The sequence below is a fragment of the Mytilus californianus genome, unplaced genomic scaffold (assembly GCF_021869535.1).
Source record: "Mytilus californianus isolate M0D057914Y unplaced genomic scaffold, xbMytCali1.0.p SCAF_1, whole genome shotgun sequence".
Lineage (NCBI taxonomy): Eukaryota > Metazoa > Mollusca > Bivalvia > Mytilida > Mytilidae > Mytilus > Mytilus californianus.
In genome coordinates, this window is record NW_026262581.1 from 22,466,339 (window position 1) to 22,488,546 (window position 22,208).

Genomic DNA, 22,208 nt, shown 5'->3' on the forward strand with positions numbered 1-22,208 from the left:
GTCAACGAAGTTGGATGCGGGGTTAGTAACCACTCGACTCTGTCCTTCCGTCATTCTTGTTCTTGTAATTGTAACCACACAACAGATAAAACTTTGTAGATAATAAGGACAGACTATGTAGATGTGCATATCAACAGGAAATTATGATTCAATTTCTTTTTTTAGGAGTTATGTCCTCTTGAACAAAGAATTTTAACATAATTATACACTGTAACAGTTTGTCATTGCAACTCATCTGAAACCACACAACAGAATTCCATGAAACTTTGTAGATAATAAGAACGTACTATATGTTATTCCCGGTTGGAATATGCTAGGTAATAGCAGTCGATTTCCACATTTCTGTTTAATTGGTTTGAATTCGGTTTCTACGGGTTGATTGTTTTATAATTAATTGTTAACAGCATAACAAAAACTGAAAATTATGAAAGACATACTTTTATTTCCTGCCTTACATTTTTGCCTTAGTTGATCAGTTAAATGGTGTACTATGTGAACCCTGTATTTCAATTGTAACATCAGAAAGAAATCATTAACCATGTCTCAAATCTTACCAATCTCACGTAAAACAAATGATTTACGTTACAGGTTTCACATATCTGATTTTAGTTAAATTATTATTCTTCTGTTGTATACACTTTCTACATCAGCATTTAAGAGGTGACTTTTGCCAATGAAAGTATCCTGGCCACCTTGAATTGGCCCGGTCAAATACCTTTTCTTATTATTATTGTTATTTTACAGGATACCAAATAATGGTGCACCAAGGAGAAAAATTTTTATTACGAAGTCAGTACCAGGTATTTATAAACATATTTGATGAAGTTTTGTTTTATGAGTTTTAATTTGAAGTAGTCCAATATTTGATCTTCTCTAAAAGTACATGCATATCAATTATTTGTATTCTTGTTATTTCTCGTATTATGAAGAAGCAACTCGTCTATCAAGTTAACCAAATATGAACTTGGATGTTTTGTAAAAAAAAAATCAAAATAATGTGTATTTCCTTTTCTTTTGAATGACAGTGAAAAAGATCATTGTGTCTCTGAAACACATTTGACGATGAAGGAATTTGTGAAGAAAAAAAAATTAACAAAGACGATATGAAAGACCTTACTTCCCCAATTTATCCTGTCTTTGCAATGTTTCATTCAAAGGATGTCAATAATAAATATAGAAGAAAAAAACAAAAAACAAAGGTGTTATTACATTAATGTAAGTGAGAATATACATCAGCGTTAATGTATCGAAAGGAAGATAAGAATACGTTAATAACAAAAAGGACAAAATAAAAAAAAAACCTATATGGGTTCTCTTTCCGTCATCATGTTCATTGGTAACCAACTGCCAGATAAGGTGTGTGCAGATTCTGTAGAGGCATTCAAGACCGCGCTACAGGAACATCATCCATAAACAACGGCACTCTTCTCCACCGTGTTTAAAAGCCTAAATAGGATTCTACATGTACCTATACAGATACAGATATATATAGTAAACTGATACTTCTTATTTACATACAGCTTGATTAAAAAGCTTTAAAATAGAATATTCTATCGAATATTTATGATTGAAAAGATGTTCCAAAATACAAAAATATGGAATGTACATCTAATTTTTAATTTTATTTAAAGGTATATCCATCTGAAGACGTCAGAAGGACCTTCTTACAGTCCTTCTGTTTTTTTTCTTTTTCTTTTATACATATTTTAATATAATTTTGTTGTTTCACAACATATCTCGATGGAGACCTTTCTCAGGTAAATGTGTACTTAGACACCGCAAGCTTTCAAAAGTACAAGCGCCTATACAACCTAATTAGTAGTTTTTGTTTTTAAATGAAGTCATATGTTATAATTTTGACTGTTTTTTATATTTGCATGTACTACTTCCTTAGTCTATAAGTACACATTCATTCCTACATAATTGACTTTTGTTGTTGTGCCTTTTGTGATAATTCGATTAAAACAGATAATTTTATGACTTTTTCAATCGTTATACTTTCAAACATATAAAAACTCATAAAAGTTACATGGCTTTTAATTAAATATGCCAGCCAAGTGTTTTATATATACATTGTATAAGACTCACCAGTGGTGCTAGAATCATAACAGTTTAATTGATTGATTTGTGTATAACGCCACTTTCAACACTATTGGCGGGCGGTTTTTTTATTGGTGGAAGAAGCTGGTGCGCCTGGAGATAACCACCGACCTTTGGTAGGAAAACTGACAATTCTAGTCAATTAATATTGAATTAAGCACACCTGCCACATGCTGGGTTCATATGTAAGCGTACTTTCATTCCGCCGTGTATTTATTCCGGGTAACTGTTTTTCACTAGAGAATATTGGATGTAAATAGTGTGAAAGCGTCGATCTTTATATCGTTGTTTTGTTTATATTAGACCGGTTTTATTGTTTACATAAATAAATGGGTTAAAATTAAAATGATTTTCAAGGAACCAGTTTAATTAATCTGAATCAATCTAGTAAAGTAATATTGATGATGATGAGGAGGATATTTTTATAACTCAAAATACTATCAATGATCAGGACATTGAACTTGATCCAAACCAAATTTAAAGAGCAGATTTGTTCTTACAAATAGTATCAATTACAGAAGCATCCTTTGATATTGGCATAGAAGATATAATTTAATATCCAAGTCGACCGAAAAGCAAATACATAGAAAAACTTCGGCAATCCAATAAATATAAATATTACAATTAGTGACAATTTAAAAGCATATGATTTTATAGATTTGCATAGAAAAATTATTTAAATTTCATTCGATAATAAGCATTATTGTGTTATCGTGTGTTCAAAATGAGTACTAATCACTTCATCAATGAATGGATCTAAAGCACTAGTGTAATTAATCCCGCCGGGTATAAAATAACTAGTGCAATCATTCCGGTACAAAATCACTAGTGTAATCATTCCTGGTTCAAAAACTCTCCACTTTTTACATAAATCAACTATGCAATTTTCAAATACACTAAAAACTATTAAGCCACATTTTATATATATTTCCCCTTAAAAAAATCCTTTTTAGAACCTTATAATGACTGGTGGATGTTTTACACTGGACCCGGATAGAAAACCCTAGTGATTTTTTGTTGGTGGATAAAAATCACTGGGGATTTTCTTCCTCCGGATAAAGTACACTGGCGGAATCAAACCACTGATACACAAACTCACAACTTCAGTGTTGACAAGCTAGTGATACAGTGTAGTAGGACTACTAAGACCTCTCGGCCATCGAGCCCCCACCCCCCCCCCCCCCTTCCACCTCAAAACAGTTTGAAAGCCAAATCAACTTATAAAACCACTGAAAAGGAAAATCCCAAAAATGTGCCAAATCAGATTAGGGTCTGAGACTAGAACAACCTGAGTGTTTTGAATAATTTAAAATTTTATGTACACTAAATTTATTTATGAACGTGACCATGATATCAATGATATTAACAGTAAAATAAAATCAATCAATTTACTTCTGTAGAACACACTGTCAATTAATATACATTCTTTCAGATTCAACATATTCTACTTCAAAGATGAATATATATGTTAAATATCTAGTAGCTATCGTACTGGTAATTTTACTGTGTACTGGTAAGTATTTTTCTTAAATATAGTAAATTAATCCCTAGTGGCAAAACAATGGCAAAAGCAATCATTCAGTAGAATTTGTGAGAAAGTTTGATTGAAATTCATTAACTGATTTACAACAATTGTTTATTGCAAAAGTCTTGCAGATTTGCCAAACAAATTTGTCCTGATATATTAATAAAGGGCTGGTGGAGAGTTGTCTCATTGGCAATCATACTCCATCTTCTTATTATACCCCTGCTTTAAAAAAGTGGGGTATACTGTTTTACCTCTGCCCATCTGTCCATCCATCCAGCCATCAATCCGTTAGTCCGTCCATCCATCCCATGAATATTTTTCGTCCCATCTTTCTCAGGAACTACATCATAAGGATTTCTGAAATTTGGTTTCAGGGTTTATATAAGTCAGCTATACCGTGTGATGCGTTTTCAGATTCATCACTCAACAACTTTACCGAACACTTACATATTTTTACACTATTATATTTGGACGGGGGTATCATCAGTAAGCAGTAGCTCGCAGTTTCACTTGTATTATTATTGTGTTGAAAAATATGTCTTGGTACTGTGCTTTTTTATGCCCCTGTCGTAGTGGAGAGGGCATTATAAGTTTTACCCTTGTCTGTCTGTACATCCCAAAGTTGGTTTTCGTTCTCTAACTTCAGTTTGCTTCAACCAAATGTTATGAAACTTATACACGATGCTTATTACCACAAAACACAGATCAAGTTTGAATTTTGGTGGCGTCACTTTAACTGTTCTAGAGTTATGCCCCTTTACAAATGGAAAAAATTGCTGAATTATTCGTTTCCGTTCTCTAACTTCAGTTTGCCTCAACCAAATGTTATGAAAACGTTACATAATGCTTATTACCACAAAACACAGATCAAGTTCGAATTTTGGTGGCGTCACTTTAACCGTTCTAGAGTTATGCCCCTTTACAAATTGAAAAATTGCTGAATTTTTCGTTTGTGTTCTCTAACTTTAGTTTGCCTCAACCAAATGTTATGAAACTTATACACAATACTTATTACCACAAAACTCAGGTCAATTTCAAATTTGGGTAGTGTCACTTTTACTGTTCTAGAGTTATGCCCCTTTACAAACGGAAAAATTGCTGAATTTTTCGTTTCCATTCTCTAACTTAAGTTTGCCTCAACCAAATGTTATGAAACTTATACACAATACTTATTACCACAAAACTCAGGTCAAGTACAAATTTGGGTAGTGTTACATATATCTCAGATACTATAAGCAATAGGTCTAGTATATTCGGTGTATGGAAGGACTGTAAGGTGTACATGTCCAGCTGGCAGGTGTCATCTGACCTTGACCTCATTTTCATGGTTCAGTGGTTATAGTTAAGTTTTTGTGTTTTGGTCTGTTTTTCTTATACTGTATGAAATAGGTCTACTATATTTGGTGTATGGAATGATTGTAAGGTGTAAATGTCTAGCTGGCAAGTGTCATCTGACCTTGACCTCATTTTCATGGTTCAGTGGTCAAAGTTAAGTTTTTGAGTTTTGGTCTTTTTTTCTAATACTATATGCAATAGTTCAACTATATTTGGTGTATGGAAATATTTTATGATCTATTTGTCAGTCATGCAGGTTTTTTTTTTACCTTGACCTCATTTTCAAGGTTCATTGCTCAGTGTTAAGTTTTTGTGTTTTGGTCTGTTTTTCTTAAACTATAAGCAATAGGTCAACTACATTTGTTGTATGGAAGAATTGTTAGCTGTACATGCCTGCCTAGCATGGTTCATCTGACTTTGACCTCATTTTCATGGTTCATTGGTCAATGTTTAGTTTACTTAGTTAATGTTAAGAGTATGTGACAGTTGTAATAAAGCTTTATATTTAGGACTATCAACATAATATCAATGATTAGTAAAGAAGGCGAGACATTTCAGCGTGTGCACTCTTGTGAAATTGGTCAGGGAATGATCAGTTATGCTCCGGTTTAAATGTAACCGCAATCAAATGCCTACAGCGATGCAGGTACAGACCCGGTATTGGTCTTATTATTTGAGAATAAAGTAGCAAATATTGAAGACCATTTTTTCAGAAAATTTGTATTATTGATAGCAAAAATACCTAGCATACTATTTGTAGCTGCCTTATTTCTGGTTACACAGGTGAAGCTGGAGTTGCAGATAGGGGATGTAATAATCATATTATGAAAGTGGTAGGGGCCATATAGTTTTACCCTTATCTGTCATTCCATCATTCTGTCATTCCTTCATTCCGCACAAACAGTTAAACAGACTTTTTTTTCTAAACGCTTTGACATATAGAGCTGAATTTTAGTATGTGAGTCTACAATGATGAGTTTAGGTTTGGTTCCGCTCAGCTGATTTTTACCGAGATTACACATGTTACAGGCTTTAGACTGAAAATTTAATGAAAATAACAGTTATTATACATACTTTTTTAGCTCACCTAGCCCTTTGGGCCAAGTGAGCTTTTCTCATCACTTGGCGTCCGTCGTCCGTCGTCCGTCGTCGTCGTCGTTAGCTTTTTACAAAAATCTTCTCCTCTGAAACCACTGGGCCAAATTTGACCAAACTTGGCCACAATCATCATTAGGGTATCTAGTTTAAAAAATGTGTCCGTTGACCCCGCCAACCAACCAAGATGGCCGCCATAGCTAAAAATAGAACATAGGGGTAAAATGTAGATTTTGGCTTATATCTCTGAAACCAAAGCATTGAGAGTAAATCTGACAAAGGGTAAAACTGATTATCAGGTCAAGATGTATCTGCCCTGAAATTTTCAGACAAATCTGACAACCTGTTGTTGGGTTGCTGCCCTGAATTTGTAATTTTAAGGAAATTTTGCAGTTTTTATACGACCGCAAAAAATTTTGCGGTCGTATATTGGTATGACGTCGTCGTCATCCGAAGACACATTGGTTTTCGCACTCTAACTTTAGTTAAAGTGAATGGATCTCTTTGAAATTTTACCATAAGGTTCAATACCACAAAAGGAAGGTGGGGATTGATTTTGGGGGTTATGGTACCAACAGTTAAGGAATTAGGGGCCAAAAAGGGGCCAAAAATAAGCATTTTCTAGTTTCCAGACAATAACTGTGGAACGGTGTATGGATCTCTCTGAAATTATACTACAAGTTTCCATACCACAAAGGGATGGTTAGGATTTGTTTTGGGGGGTTATGGCTCAAACCGTTTAGGAATTAGGGGCAAAAAAGGGGGAAAAACAAGGTTGTCCTGGTTAATGGACAAATACTTTAGTACAAAACATAATTTAAAGCAGTGTAAGGGAGATAAATCAAATACATCATTGAAATTATCTCCCTTACACTGCTTTTAAATTATGTATAATGTAATGGTTAATGAACAATTAAGATAATTTAAAACAGTGTAAGGGAGGTAATCCAAATACAACGTTTTGGTTACTTCCCTTACACTGCTTTTAAATTATGTTTAAAGAAATGCATATTTATAAAGGAAGACCAGTAAAAATATCTGCAAATGTTGCATCTTTTTTTTTTACAAAAAAATCCATATGAAAGATTTGACACTATATTTTATGCCGAATCTAACCGTGTATTTAGATTTTTAATTTTGGGTCCAGTTTTCAAATTGGTCTACATTAAGGTCCAAAGGGTCCAAAATTAAACTGTGTTTGATTTTAACAAAAATTGAATATAAGGGGTTCTTTGATATGCTGAATCTAAACATGTATTTAGATTTTAGATTTTTGGCCCAGTTTTCAAGTTGGTCCAAATTGGGGTCCAAAATTAAACTTTGTTTGATTTCAACAAAAATTGAATATATGGGGTTCTTTGATATGCTGAATATTATCATGTATTTAGATTTTTCATTTGTGGGCCCGCTATCATATTGGTTCATATTGAGGTCAAAAGGGTCCAAAATTAAACTTTGTTTGATTTCATCAAAAATTGAATTATTGGGGTTCTTTGATATGCCAAATCTAACCGTGTTTTTAGATTTTTAATTTTGGGTCTAGTTTTTTAAATTGGTCTACATTAAGGTCCAAAGGGTCCAAAATTAAACTTAGTTTGATTTTAACAAAAATTTAATTCTTGGGGTTCTTTGATATGCTGAATCTAAACATGTGTTTAGATTTTTGATTATGGGCCCAGTTTTCAAGTTGGTCCAAGTTGGGGTCCAAAATTAAACTTTTTTTTTTATTTCAACAAAAATTAAATATATGGGGTTCTTTGATATGCTGAATCTAACCATGTATTTAGATTTTTTATTTGTGGGCCCGCTATCAAATTGGTTCATATTGAGGTCAAAAGGGTCCGAAATTAAACTTTGTTTGATTTCATCAAAAATTGAATTATTGGGGTTCTTTGATATTCCAAATCTAACCGTGTATTTAGATTTTTAATTTTGGGTCCCGTTTTTTAAATTGGTCTACATTAAGGTCCAAAGGGTCCAAAATTAAACTTAGTTTGATTTTAACAAAAATTTAATTCTTGGGGTTCTTTGATATGCTGAATCTAAACATGTGTTTAGATTTTTGATTATGGGCCCAGTTTTCAAGTTGGTCCAAGTTGGGGTCCAAAATTAAACTTTGTTTGAATTCTACAAAAATTGAATATATGGGGTTCTTTGATATGCTGAATCTAACCATGTATTTTGATTTTGGACATTGGACCATAATAGGTAAATTAAAAAAAATCAAGTCCTTAGACCACATTCTTTCTGTGTCAGAAACCTATGCTGTGTCAAATATTTAATCACAATCCAAATTCAGAGCTGTATCAAGCTTGAATGTTGTGTCCATACTTGCCCCAACTGTTCAGGGTTCGACCTCTGCGGTCGTATCAAGCTGCGCCCAGCAAAGCATTTTATTGGTAGTTATCTTGAATATTATTATAGATAGAGATAAACTGTAAACAGCAATAATGTTCAGCGAAGTAAGATATACAAATAAGTTGTCATGACCAAAATTTTCAGTCGACCCCTTTAGGAGTTATTGCCCTTAATAGTCAAGTTTTAACAATTTTTTGTAAATTTTTGTAATCTTTTACAAAAATCTTCTTCTCTGAAACTTCTGAGACAAATTTAACCATACTTGGCCATAATCATTATTAGGGTATCTAGTTTAAAAAATGACTTGGTTAAAAATAGAACATAGGGGTAAAATGCAGTTTTTATACGACCGCAAAAAAATTTTTGTGGTCGTATATTGGTATGACGTTGGCGTCGTCGATGTCGCCGTTGTTGTCGTCCGGCGTCGTCGTCCGAAGACGCATTAGTTTTCGCACTCTAACTTTAGTTTAAGTGAATGGATCTCTATGAAATTTTACCATAAAGTTCAATACCACAAAAGGAAGGTGGGGATTGATTTTGGGGGTTATGGTACCAACAGTTAAGGAATTAGGGGCCAAAAAGGGGCCAAAAATAAGCATTTTCTAGTTTCCAGACAATAACTGTGGAACGGTGTATGGATCTCTCTGAAATTATACTACAAGTTTCCATACCACAAAGGGATGGTTAGGATTTGCTTTGGGGGGTTATGGCTCAAACCGTTTAAGAATTAGGGGCAAAAAAGGGGGAAAAATAAGGTTGTCCTGGTTAATGGACAAATACTTTAGTACAAAACATAATTTAAAGCAGTGTAAGGGAGATAAATCAAATACATCATTGAAATTATCTCCCTTACACTGCTTTTAAATTATGTATAAACTAATGGTTAATGAACAATTAAGATAATTTAAAAAAGTGTAAGGGAGGTAATCCAAATACAACGTTTTGGTTACTTCCCTTACACTGCTTTTAAATTATGTTTAAAGAAATGCATATTTATAAAGGAAGACCAGTAAAAATATCTGCAAATGTTGCATCTTTTTTTTTGACAACAAAATCCATATGAAAGATTTGACACTATATTTTAAATTCTATTATAAAATAGATTAAGTTAGCACTATGGTAAATTTAAATGGGTAATTATGGTTGCAAACTCCATTGGAAATTTGAATTGAGATTATGACCATATTGTAACAAACCTAGGGTTGATATAACACTGTTTAACTCATTCAGGAGGAGTGGAATAATCTTTTAACTCAATGCCAGTGTGAAGAAACAGATTCGTAATAAACGTAACAATAAAATTTATTTCAGCAGTATTTTTGACTTGTTATTCCAATAACAACAAATACACATTCAGCATTCAACAGACAAAAACAATGCACCGGGTGGTCACTATAACTTAAGACTAATTATAACCTATGAACATTTGAGAAACACACTGGAAAATCACCTAAGTAAGGGTCTCTTTATCAATGGACAATAGAAATGACTTGTAAATCCCGTTCAGTAAAGAATGGCGGTTTAGCGCCAAAAATTTAATTTCGCTAAAAAGATTAATATCTAAATATAGATAAAAGTATTTAAATTATTGTTTGTACCTTTCTTATTTAACTTTGATTATTCGATTTTCTATTTGGGTATTTTAAAATGTAGTTGATGGTTCAAAGGATTGATTCCGACTGCCATGTTATTCTGCAGGCTCCTATTTATGTATTTTTGCACTAACGATGACGTAAGAGTAAACGTCAAATCATCCAATCAAAAGCAACGTTTCTTACGTCTTTTGGCTAGTAACGTTTAGAAAGACAAACATATTTCGTTATTCATTAGTAAAGAAACGTTAATAAGTAGTCCTTACTTTGTCCTTCTTGTCCGATTTATATTTAAAAGCGAATAAAACTAAAAGGACATTTCTATATAATGCTATTTTTAAACGGACAGTAAATTCCTTTCTCAATACGGCGTAGGAACTTAGGTGTAATTTCTAAAACCTTACGCATTAGATATAATGCTTAAATGAGATCAATGAAAACCCTATCCTATCATAAATATAGACAATGTTAATGAAAAGGGAGGCACAAACATAATAAATACGCAATTTATCTGCATTGCTAAGATGTTAGCTTAAACAAAAAATGATATGAGATCGCAAAGTGAAAGTACAGAACGGTGTCATGGCGGATGTAAACAAGTTGAATCTCACGACAAGATTTGTCAAGATAAATCACTATTTGACATGATAATCAAAGTATTTCATAGGTAACCATTACAAAGATATACATATAAAACTGGCCCTTATCACTTGTAAAGTATAAATGGTTTAAATCATGAGTATGAAAGTCAATGCATTTATCAGTGTTTGTGTACACCCGAGAAGTTGTCCACCCGGCAATATTCAAATAAATATATGTTTAAATACAATTAATAACACATTAAATAATAACAAATATCAGTCCAGAATTGTCACAATTTCCCCCACCCAAGTCTAAAATACTCCTGTATTTTCTGGAGGTAACAGTATACCAGTACTTTTATTCTTTATTCTTTACTCAGATTCTGTGTTCTTCAGTCTTAACGGAATATATTTACACTGTTTAATTATGTCATCCACACTTCTGTCTCTTTGTGGAAAACATCTTTCCATCATCTGGAGAAACTTATCATCATCCATTTCCCCTAGAGCAATCTGTTTTAACACTTCATGATTGTAGTATCTGGATTTTGTGATATGTTGGTCTTTCCTGTGAGGGGGATGCATTTTGGTACCTGGTAGAATGAGAAAATTATATTTCTCTAATAAAAATGATCTGTGTGGTATGGTGTTTGGATTTTTCTTCAGTTCTAGTTGCATAGCAGTATGTTCTGTTACTAACAGTTTCTGATCTGGAGTTAATGCTTTATGGTTTTCTGGTGGCCAAGTTATGTGTTCATTTAATTTAACAAAATTTCCGCTCCAGTCTCTCCTGGAGGGAGGAAATACTGGCATACAGCCCATAGTTAAGAGCAATTTTGCTCTAGATTTCATACTCGTAGAGAACTCATCTTCATCGCTGATATCTTCCACCATGGAACTAAGGGACGTAGAATTTAAAGCTGAGATGGCGACAATTGATGGAAATGAAGAAGAAGATGATGATGGAATGGAAACTGAAGTAGAAGCTGAAGTTGAAGTTGAAGAAGACGCTATATTCAAAACAGAAGCTGAAGTCAAAGCAGGAACTGATGTCGGTGCTGGAAGTGATGTCAAACTAAGAATTGGATTAAATGCAGGAACTGCTGTCAGGGAAGGAGTTAAATTCAAAACAGAAGCTGAAGTCAAAGCAGGAACTGATGTAAGCACTGGAATTGGTGTCAAAGAAGAAGTTGGTTGCAATGTAGGAACTGATGTCAAAGAAGAAGTTGGAGTTGTTGATATGGTCATAGGATGTCTTAATCTGAAGATTTTCTGGAAATAACAACTTAATATACTTGTTCCTTTGGAAAATAGTTGAACCTTCATTAGTTCTTCTGATGGGTGTAGAGCTTCTTCCTTGAAGTCTTGAACCATACTCGACTTGTCATTTCTTAATGTGCCCATCTTTCTGCAGAGACTTTCTCGAACCTTCGGATCTTTTAAGGTGTTATGGGTGAGTTTAACTCGGTAAAAGTCTGTTCCATACTGGATATCTATGTGTATATTTCCTAATGCTAGATTGATATTGATGACTTCTACCTGCAATGGTCTCTCTGGAGAATAAGATGGAATAAATTCGGATTCTATCTCTGTTTTCTTTGATTTGTTTTCTTCTTTATGTTTTCTCCATCCTTCATACCATTCGTCTTTTCTTTTTACAGTCTTGTTAATTGTGAGCAGTTGTAGTATTTCCAGGCGGGCTTCTTTTGCCTCTGTGCTTTCTCTTCTGGAGGGATTTATGATTTTTCTGTAATCATCTGGCTTATTGGCTAGCCAAAACCCATTGTTCTCCGAAAAGAAATACTGGGACAATTTTCTTAGTCTGTCTGGATGGTTTCGCTCCACATGCTTCTTTAGGTCTACAACTCTTCGACACGTAGTCTCTTCCTCGTAACAAAAGGGGCATGTCACCCTCAAAACATCATGGAAGGATGTACTTAAATGATTCTTTAGTTCTCTTCTTGATGTGAATTTCTCTGGACAAAGCCAACACAGTTCTAACTTATATTTCTCTGTCATTCTGTTAAAAAAAGATAAAGATAAAAACTCATAAGCATGATGTTAATGTCACACATTCCATTTATTTCTATTAATTTCCATTTGTAGTTATCAAACCTAGCTGCTGCATAATAACTGTTTGTCGTATAATGTAAGCTGTCTTATAATAGAATCTTCTGTTATTCCAGAAAACGTTGTTATCATGTGTAATTATGTGCATTTTATTTCAGGTTCTCTGTATTAATTCATCATTTTTTTTTCTACTGAATTGTTTAGTTTTACACAAAATGTTAGTGAACAATTTTACAAAGCAATACACAAATTCTCAGGTAAATCACAAGTCATCTCTATTTCACTCATAGCAATTTCTGATAAGACAGAGGACACATTTCAAAACCATAGAGAAACACCAGAGCCATTTTTGAATTTCTTCCACTTATTCAAAAAAAACACACAGTATCACATCCACAATATACAATGACTATGTCACATCAAATAATAACTTCTGTTGACTCTGCAACTTTATTAACTACCTTGGAAATATCACAATAAAGTACCAATTTCCACCAAATTTTCTAGTAACTCCCTCTTTTCAACCAACTCTGGGGTGATCAATCCCATTAGGCAAATCTGGGCTAAGTTTCTAGAATTATCACATAATAAGGAATGCATTCACAACACTTTACCAATAATTCTTCATATACGCTATAGCTCAACACATAAATAATTTTATTCATAAAATAAAAATAACAAGTGATACACATTTAAACACATAAGCACAATAAATTTCGAATGGCGTCTGTCCTCTTCTTTGTTTTTAATTTTTACTACTTGCTAAAATTTGAGACACTTTCTTGTGTCACTTTAAACCATTTTGGAATATTGTTTCCTTTATATTCTATGAGTCTGTCTACGTGGAACACTTTTCCTGGTTTCTTTGGGTATTTCTTTACAACATAGTTCACATCATCAATTTTCTTTGTCACTATGTATGGTCCTTTCCATTTGCTGGTTAGTTTATGACATATTCCAACTTTTCTGGTTGGTTCATAAACCCATACTGCTTGACCATCATGTAAGAATCGTTTCTTTGCTCTGAGGTCATAATGTCTCTTTTGGTATGAATTACTTTTCTTTAAACTTTTCCTGGCTTCTTCGTGTGCGATTTGAAATCTTTTCTGCAAAATTTCAACATACTCATTTATGTCCTGTAGGTCAGTTTCTCTGCATGGTGTTGGAATAACTGCTTGTAAAGGCAATGTTACTTCTCGGCCAAATACCATTTTGTTTGGTGTTTTTCCAGTACTAGAGTGTATTGATGAACGGTATGCCATTAAAATTTGTGGAACAAAAGCGTCCCACAGTTTTTGTTTCTTTTCACAGAAAATTGTTAACATGGTACCAATCGTACGGTTTATTCTTTCCACATTTCCGTTTGATGAAGGTCTTAAACCGCTTGTTCGGACTTTATCAATACCCAACATTTTACAAGTGTCTTGAAAGATTTTACTTTCAAAATTTTGACCCTGATCTGTCAATATCTGAATTGGAGTTCCATATCTACAAATGAATTCATTCACCAATGTTGTAGTTACTGTCACCGCTTCTTGGTTTGGCATTGGGTATGCCTCAACCCACTTAGTAAAGCAATCATGGACTACTAACAAATATTTATTATGTCTATCTGTAAGCGGAAGAGGACCCAGAATATCTATAGCTATTTTCTCCATAGGTTCACCGACAATGTAGGTTCCCATGGGAGCTGGGTTTTCTTTCGAATGTTTACGAGATGTGCATAGATCACAATCAGTACAATATTTTTGTACAGATTCTTTCATATTGGGCCAGTAAAAAGTTTGCCGTACTTTATCCAAAGTTTTCTCGACACCTAAATGTCCACCTGTGGGAGTATCATGCAAATATCTCAATACTTCCATATGCTTGGTAGCAGGTAAAAGGAGTTGCAACACATTCACTTCATTTTGTTCATCCGTCCAGTTTCTGTAAAGCATTCCAATGTGAATTACTAATCGGTCCCACTGTCTCCATAAAGTTTTCACTAATGATGAAAGGTGAGATATCTCATTCCACCGTGGTCGACTTGAATCTGCTTCTTTTGCTGCTAAAATGTAGCCTATGACTGGATCTTCTAATTGTAGCTGTCTTATCTCTGTAGTATCCCACCCATCTAAAATACAATCACTAATCTTAACTTGATCATTTCTTTTAGCAGACTGACTTCTTGTTATAACTCTAATTGGTTGAGCTTCATCTTCTTCAATTGGAGTTTGAACAATATTGATTTCATCATGTTTTTCATCTTGAAACTTAATTTCATATTTGGGTTCTTCACATTCATCATCAGAACAATCATCTATAGCTTCCTGTCTCATGCATACTTTACAAGGTTTTCTTGAAAGCGCATCTGCGTTTCGATGTTTCGTTCCTGCACGATGTGTGACTGTCAAGTTATATAAACAGAGTTCTTGTAGCCAACGCGCCATTTGTCCTGTTGGTTGTTTTAAATTAGACATCCAACTAACAGCAGCATTATCAGTCCTTAATAATACTTGTTGTCCATATAAATAGACATGAAAATGACGGAGAGCTGTAACCACCGCTAACAATTCTTTCCGAGTTACACAATATAATTGTTCATGTTTATTTAGTGATTTACTCATATAAGCTATTACCTTTTCAGCACCATCCTGTTCTTGAGACAGGACACCGCCTAGAGCTTTATTACTAGCATCTGTGTCTAATATGAAGGGTTTATTGGGCATTGGATATGACAGAATTGGAGAGGATGTTAAAGCTTCTTTCAGAGTTTTGAAAGCTTCATCACAAGGTTCATCCCAGATGAATTTGACACCTTTTTCACATACTTTATGTAGGGGGCGTGCTATCTGAGCAAATCCCTTTACATATTTGCGATAGTAAGAACAGAGCCCTAAGAAACTTCTCATTTGCTTGGGATTTGTTGGGGTAGGCCAATCTTTAACGGCTGATATTTTAGCAGGATCAGTTGATGTACCTTCACTAGATACTATGTGACCTAGAAACTTAACACTCTTTTGAAAGAAGGAGCATTTGGCTGGTTTTAATTTAAGGTTTGCCTTTATTAATCTGTCAAAAACATGCTCAAGCCTTTCTATACACATGTTAATAGTTTTACCAGGTACAACTATGTCGTCCATATATAACAGACATTCAACCCACTGAATTCCTCGTAAAATATCCTCCAGTACTCTTTCCAAGGTACTTGGGGAATTAACAAGACCAAACGGCATTACTAAGAATTGATATAGGCCAACCCCCGTGGTAAAAGCTGTCTTATGTTTGTCTTCAGGGGCCATTGGAATCTGCCAAAATCCGGCAGAAAGGTCCATGGTATTAAACCATCTATTTCCATTTAAGGAGTCTAAACATTCATCCACTCTTGGTAGTGGATAGGCGTCCTTGACTGTGCACTGGTTAATTTTTCTATAATCAACACAGAATCGCACAGAATTGTCACTCTTCTTTGTCACAAGGACTATGGGTGAGCTCCAACAGCTTTGAGGAGGTTCAATTATTCCTCTTTCTAGCATTTTATAAACTTCTTGTCTCTCAATTTCTCGCTTCCCCAATGGTAGTCGCCTTGGCATCTGCTTGATTGGTTGTGCATTTCCTGTGTCTATTCTGTGTTGCACATTTTCTGTCCGGCCTATATCTTCAGAAGTTTTAGAAAACACATTTTGAAATTTTACAAATAAGGCTGCCACTTTTTCTGATTCATCAGTTGTAAGATGCTTTGAACTCCGTTCCCACATATCTTTTAAATATTCTGGAAGTTGAGAAGGTGAACTCTCATGATCATTAACAGCTACTCTAGCACATCTTGCATCTGTACCAGAAAAACGTTTTGAACATGACTCACATGTTCCTAGTTGAGTATTTGGGTACAAATCTATATCTTCATTGTTAAAATTTGCAACCAACACAGAAAGCTTGTCTGATTGTGGTTGAACTATCCCAGATAATACACATATGTTCTTTTCAATGACTGTTTCATATAGACTCTCAATATAAACAGGTTCATCATGCACTTTAGCGGAGGGGAACTGAATATCAACCCATTTATAACAATTTGCTGGTAGACTAATACCCTCACTAGCAAAAACTCTACAAATCATATTACTTTTCCCCCCTATCCAACATTGAATTACATCTTCATCTGTATGTAAGGTCATTTTCTTATAATCAATTTTATTTACAAACTTCAATAAGAAATCTTGTCCTAAAATTGCATCTAGGGCAATATCACAAATAAGCACATTATTTTCATAACTAGTTTTGCCAACTCTTATGCTTATTTTTGTTACACCGTAAGTATTTATGTTCTTGCCATTAACATCATTTAATACTATATTAGTTTCTTGTAATGAAGGACACATAGTTTTATCTATTTTCCCAAACAAGTTCTGAGACAACAAAGTTACTGTAGATCCATTGTCTACTAAGAAAGTAGATGTTTGTCCATAAACGGAACCTTGCATATAAAATCCATTATCTGTTATATTTCCTGGCCCCCCTATTTGACCTATTCTGCTATTAACAATTTGAGTCTGAATTTCTTTTCCAACATCTTTAAAATTATTTAACATGTCCCGAGGCCCTTCTGTAACCGTCAACTCCCGACCTATTGAATCAACGGATGGTCGTTTCCCTGAACTGTTTCCATAGTTGTATTTGGTCTGAAATTTCTGAAATTCTGTGAATTTGGTGGTTTATTTCCCCTAAATTTTGGACCAGAGTACATGGAACACTGTCTATAAAAATGATCAGGCGAGTCACAAATGAAGCAGGTCCTTTGATTCTGTTTATTGCCCCCGTTTTGGTAATTTTTCTGGCCAAATCTAAAGTTAGATCGGCTGTCCTTATTTTGAGTCTGATTTTCTAACTTATCAATTCTACTTAGAAGCATTTGAATGGTTCTGTCATTATTTGGCTGTTGGGAAATTAATCTGACATTTGGGTCATCATTATTTTGCCATTCCATATCTACTTTATTTTCAATACAATTTTCATAAGAAACTGAGCGGACACTAGTTTTCTTTTTATCACTTGACTCCCCTAACAGAGCCTCATATCTTTCAATTATATCTACAGCGTCAGCGACCGTTTTACATTCTCGATCTACGCATCGACATTTCATTTCTAAAGGAATCGACTTGTATAACTGATTGAGCGCCAAAACTTCTTGTGCTATTGAATCTAAATTACAATAAGCTTTTTGTACCATCTGACGGAGGTCATCACCGAGAGCAGCAACTGTTTCACCGGAATTTCGCTTTCTCATTTCAAAACGCGATAACCATCTGTTTTGTTGACGGGCACTTCCGAATCTTTCTTCTAAGCGTCGGACAAGGATACTATATGTTCGGCGTTCGTGTGTAGGAAGGCTCATATAAAAAGTTCGCGCAGGGCCCTTTAAACTTGCAGCAAGGGTCAATACTCTATCTTCCATACTCCATCTGCCTAGTTCTGCACAATCTTGAAAATGCGAAAAATACTCTTCCCAATCGTCTGATCCACTATAAGCATCTGGGCGAATTGTAGCAGTATGACCAGCAATTGGCAACTGTTCACGGCAAAATCGTGGTGCATTTCCCCATTTTCGTTCATGACCGGTATTATTTTCAAAATACGAAACACGTGGATCACCTTCAAAATTCCGTTCCATCTCGACTGTATTTCTCTGTCTAGCTATGTCGTCTTGCACGTTGTTATGAAATTCACTTTCAATATCACCTTGGCCCTGTTTTGCTGTATTTAATGCAGAGTCTTCAATATTTTTCTCGACCGTTTCACGCTTGTCCATATTAAACTCAATTTCCGAATCAGATTCGTCAGACATATTACCAGTTTACTCAAAGCGTTAAAAAAATAAAGATTTTTACTAAAACTTGAAAATCACAGGAGAGGTATTCGATCACTGGATGACAATTATTTTTGTCATCCCACTTCTGACACCAAACTGTAACAAACCTAGGGTTGATATAACACTGTTTAACTCATTCAGGAGGAGTGGAATAATCTTTTAACTCAATGCCAGTGTGAAGAAACAGATTCGTAATAAACGTAACAATAAAATTTATTTCAGCAGTATTTTTGACTTGTTATTCCAATAACAACAAATACACATTCAGCATTCAACAGACAAAAACAATGCACCGGGTGGTCACTATAACTTAAGACTAATTATAACCTATGAACATTTGAGAAACACACTGGAAAATCACCTAAGTAAGGGTCTCTTTATCAATGGACAATAGAAATGACTTGTAAATCCCGTTCAGTAAAGAATGGCGGTTTAGCGCCAAAAATTTAATTTCGCTAAAAAGACTAATATCTAAATATAGATAAAAGTATTTAAATTATTGTTTGTACCTTTCTTATTTAACTTTGATTATTCGATTTTCTATTTGGGTATTTTAAAATGTAGTTGATGGTTCAAAGGATTGATTCCGACTGCCATGTTATTCTGCAGGCTCCTATTTATGTATTTTTGCACTAACGATGACGTAAGAGTAAACGTCAAATCATCCAATCAAAAGCAACGTTTCTTACGTCTTTTGGCTAGTAACGTTTAGAAAGACAAACATATTTCGTTATTCATAAGTAAAGAAACGTTAATAAGTAGTCCTTACTTTGTCCTTCTTGTCCGATTTATATTTAAAAGCGAATAAAACTAAAAGGACATTTCTATATAATGCTATTTTTAAACGGACAGTAAATTCCTTTCTCAATACGGCGTAGGAACTTAGGTGTAATTTCTAAAACCTTACGCATTAGATATAATGCTTAAATGAGATCAATGAAAACCCTATCCTATCATAAATATAGACAATGTTAATGAAAAGGGAGGCACAAACATAATAAATACGCAATTTATCTGCATTGCTAAGATGTTAGCTTAAACAAAAAAATGATATGAGATCGCAAAGTGAAAGTACAGAACGGTGTCATGGCGGATGTAAACAAGTTGAATCTCACGACAAGATTTGTCAAGATAAATCACTATTTGACATGATAATCAAAGTATTTCATAGGTAACCATTACAAAGATATACATATAAAACTGGCCCTTATCACTTGTAAAGTATAAATGGTTTAAATCATGAGTATGAAAGTCAATGCATTTATCAGTGTTTGTGTACACCCGAGAAGTTGACCACCCGGCAATATTCAAATAAATATATGTTTAAATACAATTAATAACACATTAAATAATAACAAATATCAGTCCAGAATTGTCACAATATCTTGAGGGAAAGAATTTTTTTGGGGAAAAAAGGGGGGTTTTAAAGAAATTGTGGGTGGTCAATTTTTTCTCATTTCAGATTTCAGAAATTAAAAAGAATTATTCTTCAAATATTATTTTTTTTTCAAATTTCAAATATTGAAAAATTTCAAGAAGTAATCTTTAATTGGACAGTATGGCGCATTAGATTTGTAAAATCTTTGACCACATTTATTTATTTGTTATGCCGAATCTAACCGTGTATTTAGATTTTTAATTTTGGGTCCAGTTTTCAAATTGGTCTACATTAAGGTCCAAAGGGTCCAAAATTAAACTTTGTTTGATTTTAACAAAAAATGAATATATGGGGTTCTTTGATATGCTGAATCTAAACATGTATTTAGATTTTTGATTTTTGGCCCAGTTTTCAAGTTGGTCCAAATTGGGGTCCAAAATTAAACTTTGTTTGATTTCAACAAAAATTGAATATATGGGGTTCTTTGATATGCTGAATCTAACCATGTATTTAGATTTTTTATTTGTGGACCCCGCTATCAAATTGGTTCATATTGAGGTCAAAATGGTCCAAAATTAAACTTTGTTTGATTTCAACAAAAATTGAATATGTGGGGTTCTTTGATATGCTGAATCTAACCATGTATTTAGATTTTTGATTTTTGTGCCCCGTTATCAACTTTGTTCACATTGAGGTCAAAAGGGTCCAAAATTAAACTTAGTTTGATTTTAACAAAAATTGAATTCTTGGGGTTCTTTGATATGCTGAATCTAAACATGTGTTTAGATTTTTGATGATGGGCCCAGTTTTCAAGTTGGTCCAAGTTGGGGTCCAAAATTAAACTTTGTTTGATTTCAACAAAAATTGAATATTTGGGGTTCTTTGATATGCTGAATCTAAACATGTATTTAGATTTTAGATTATTGGCCCAGTTTTCAAGTTGGTCCAAATTGGGGTCCAAAATTAAACTTTGTTTGATTTCAACAAAAATTGAATATATGGGGTTCTTTGATATGCTGAATCTTACCATGTATTTAGATTTTTTATTTGTGGCCCGCTATCAAATTGGTTCACATTGAGGTCAAAAGGGTCCAAAATTAAACTTTGTTTGATTTCATCAAAAATGAATTATTGGGGTTCTTTGATATGCCAAATCTAACCGTGTTTTTAGATTTTTAATTTTGGGTCCCATTTTTAAATTGGTTTACATTAAGGTCCAAAGGGTCCAAAATTAAACTTAGTTTGATTTTAACAAAAATTGAATTCTTGGGGTACTTTGATATGCTGAATCTAAACATGTGTTTAGATTTTTGATTATGGGACCAGTTTTCAAGTTTGTCCAAGTTGGGGTCCAAAATTAAACTTTGTTTGATTTCAACAAAAATTGAATATATGGGGTTCTTTGATATGCTGAATCTAACCATGTATTTTGATTTTGGACATTGGACCATAATAGGTAAATTAAAAAAATTGAAGTTCTTAGACCTCATTCTTTCTGTGTCAGAAACCTATGCTGTGTCAAATATTTAATCACAATCCAAATTCAGAGCTGTATCAAGCTTGAATGTTGTGTCCATACTTGCCCCAACTGTTCAGGGTTCGACCTCTGCGGTCGTATGAAGCTGCGCCCAGCGAAGCATTTTATTGGTTTATATCTCTGAAACTAAAACATTTAGAGCAAATCTGACAGGTGGCAAAAATGTTCATCAGATTTAGATTTATCTGCCCTGAAATTTTCAGACGAATCCGACAACCTGTTGTTTGGTTGCTGCCCCTGAGTTAGTAATTTTACAAAAATTTTGCAGTTTTTTGTTATTATCTTAGATATCATTATAATATCTAATATCTAATATTATTAATTATGATTTTAACCTTATTTTACATGATTTCCAAAGCATCAGTAAATACAGGTGAGCGACACAGGCTCTTGAGAGCCTCTAGTTTAAAAACGCCTTCACATATTGAGCTGATTTTTAATATGTGAATCTACCATGATGAGTTACAGATCAAGTTTACATTTGCTTTCACTCCCCTGATTTTTGCTGAAATTACGAGCTTTGGACTTTGTGAAAATTTATGAGCAGGGTCATTTGTGTTGTTCCGACACATCGAGTTTTAAATGCTAAACCCCAGAAATAATTCTGATAAGAATGAAACAGGAGGTTCACAATGGCATTATAACATGAAGAATTCGTGAAAGGTTGATTGAAATTCATTAAAATAACTGGTTTACAACAATTGTTTATTGCAAATGTCATAGAGATTCGCAAAACGAAATTTTCCTGATTTATATCATGTATTTAATGTGCTGCTGATGAGA

General features: G+C 33.9%; 1 protein-coding gene across 9 annotated transcripts in view; it reads left to right on the forward strand.

Annotated features, from left to right (window-relative positions):
- Nucleotides 1–22,208, forward strand: part of LOC127716069 (uncharacterized) — a 75,123-nt gene that overhangs the window by 26,415 nt on the left and 26,500 nt on the right. For all 9 annotated transcript variants that reach the window (XM_052222191.1, XM_052222408.1, XM_052222327.1 and 6 more), the window contains exons 4-5: nt 745–800; nt 3,533–3,613. In XM_052222191.1, coding sequence (XP_052078151.1) covers nt 745–800; nt 3,533–3,613 — 137 coding nt within the window. The remainder of the gene's footprint in view (nt 1–744; nt 801–3,532; nt 3,614–22,208) is intronic.